We start from the raw sequence: 2,263 nt of genomic DNA, 5'->3' as shown, positions 1-2,263 counted from the left end.
CCTGCTCCCCGCCGCCCTTTGTGTGCCGAGCAGATGCCCTGATTTATTATTATACACATTTTCTTTTTCATTTGGCCTGGATAATACCGTCTCATTAACTCAAAATGTCTCCGAATCCTGACAAATTCTCACACAATCCCCAACAATGAAATCAGAATTGTATTCACAATCCCCAACAATGAAATCAGAATTGTGTTCAAAAAAAAAAAAAAGTAGGGGAAGAGGAGAAGGCGCGCGGGGCCGAAACGTCGTCCTGCCACCGGCACGACGCGGCAAAGGATGGCGGCTGAGGGCGGGGGTTTGCTGGCTGTGCTTCACCGGAGGAGCCCCGCGTTCTTGTTTTGGGATTTGCAGGCTGGTGGGGTTTGCAGGTGAGTGCTCTGCTCTGCAGCCGTGGGGCTGCAGCGTTCCCCGGGACCCTCCCTGCTTGCCCCAGGGGGGCTGCCTGCCGCGAGAGCCTCGGAGGCCAGGCACAAGGCTCGGGGACACAAGATCCTGCCAGCTCGGGTGGCGACGGGTACGAGCACGTGGTGGATGCCCTGAACCCCGACCTGCCAAAGCACAGCGGGGACCACAGTCCCCCAGTGCCCGGGTGCTGTCGCCTTCCCCAGCCATCACCTCCAGCGGTGGTTTCCTTACCCCGAGCTCGCGGCAATGCATGCAGCCACCCCCAGATTTATTTCTGCTCTCAAGGCCTCTGATAGCAGCTGGCAGCCCAGCATGACCTGAGCGTGGCGTGCCCTCCTCTGCTGCGGTGGCATTGCCATTGCGGTGTGGGACAGAGTGTGCCGGCGTCGTCTTGCTCCTCCCATGCCCTACTCGCGACGGCTGCTCAGCGCAGCCCAGCCAGGGCAGAAAATCCCCCTTTGGAAGCGGTGTAATGTGAGCAGAGCTGGTTGGGGACAAAACGCATGGCATCTCGTGTTGCAGACGCGACGCAAGAGATGCTGTATGGGAGGGTTTGTGCTGGGGAGGTGCTGAAGGGCCTTGTCCCCAGGATCTTCACTGGATGTCGGGTGCCCTCGGTCTCTCTGTGCACAGCTTTGCTCTGTCCTCCCTTTCCCGGGGAGCAGCTCCCCCCTCTTGCAGGTTCATTTGCTGGCCCCACGTCCTGCCCAGCCTCGCTGGGATTTGCCCTTGCAGCGTGTCCCCATCACCTGCCCCGGTCCTGCAGCAGGCAGTTGCTCCAGCCCTGTCGGCCAACGGTGACAGATGGTTGAGCCAGTGGCCGCGTCAGGGGCCCTTTTCTCAGGGCCCCCACGCAGAGGGATGCGGCAGCCGGGGCCGCTCGTCCCTCCTTGCGCAGGGTTTGTTGTCAGGGAAGACCTCAGCCAGCTGCGAGGAGCAGGAACGTGTCCCACCTGCTACCAGCGAACGCTGAGCCTGTGTTTGATCATGTTTGAGTAATTTCTTAGGATGGAGGGAGGATAAAAATCACCCTGGTGGAGCAGGGACCCCGGTGCAGGCAGGGACGGGCAGGGGCACAGGGCTATCTCCTTGCTGCTCAGCCTCGTGGGCCACTGTGGGGTTTCCTCTCCCTCGGGGTCTGCAGGTGCCCTGGGTTGGGTGTGGATGTGGGGTGCCCCTCCCGGCTCCACCGTGTCCCCCCTTGTGCCTTGGTTTCCTCTTCAGTAAGGGGGGTGTGTGCAAAAAAAGCATGTTGCAATGAGAAGCAGGACGTCAGCGCTGGAGGCTGCGGTTCTGCAAGTCAGTGCAGGCCCCTCGATGGGGGACGCCTTTATTCCCGGCGCCTCTTTCATCTTCCTCTTCTCGGCCCAGCGCGGCCAGGGCAGAGCCTTGCAATTGCCAAACCTGACATGCCGGGATGCGGTGCGGGCTCGGGCCCAGGGAGGCGTTCCCGGAGCCGGTCCCTGGGGTGGTCAGGTGCCCCCAGTCCCTCTGGGCCGATCCCGCTGACGGCGTGTCTTGCCCCTGCCAGGTGTAGCGGTGCCCATGTGGGTGAGCGGTGCCAGCTGCCCAACCCCTGCCTGAGCTCCCCCTGCAAGAACGCCGGCACCTGCACCCCGGTGGTGCGCGGCAGCACCGTGGACTACACCTGCGCCTGCCGCCTGGGCTTCACCGACGAGCTCTGCCTGACGCCCCGCGACAACGTCTGCCTCAGCAACCCCTGCCGCAATGGGGGCACCTGCGACCTGCTGACGCTCAGCGAGTACAAGTGCCGCTGCCCACCGGGGTGGTCAGGTGAGGTGGTGCTGACGCGCGGCGTGGGGACATGGTGACCCGGCCGGGGGCGAGAGGGGCG

General features: G+C 63.0%; 1 protein-coding gene across 1 annotated transcript in view; it reads left to right on the top strand.

Annotated features, from left to right (window-relative positions):
- NOTCH1 (notch 1) overlaps positions 1 to 2,263 on the top strand; it is a 44,806-nt gene that overhangs the window by 18,952 nt on the left and 23,591 nt on the right. The window contains exon 3 of the mRNA XM_009280663.2: positions 1,940 to 2,202. Within this exon, the coding sequence (XP_009278938.1) occupies positions 1,940 to 2,202 (263 nt within the window). The remainder of the gene's footprint in view (positions 1 to 1,939; positions 2,203 to 2,263) is intronic.

The sequence above is a fragment of the Aptenodytes forsteri genome, unplaced genomic scaffold (assembly GCF_000699145.1).
Source record: "Aptenodytes forsteri isolate BGI_AS27 unplaced genomic scaffold, ASM69914v1 Scaffold68, whole genome shotgun sequence".
NCBI classification, from domain to species: Eukaryota; Metazoa; Chordata; class Aves; order Sphenisciformes; family Spheniscidae; genus Aptenodytes; species Aptenodytes forsteri.
The sequence above is the reverse complement of the archived record's forward strand: the minus strand, read 5'-3'. Positions and strand labels throughout refer to the sequence as shown.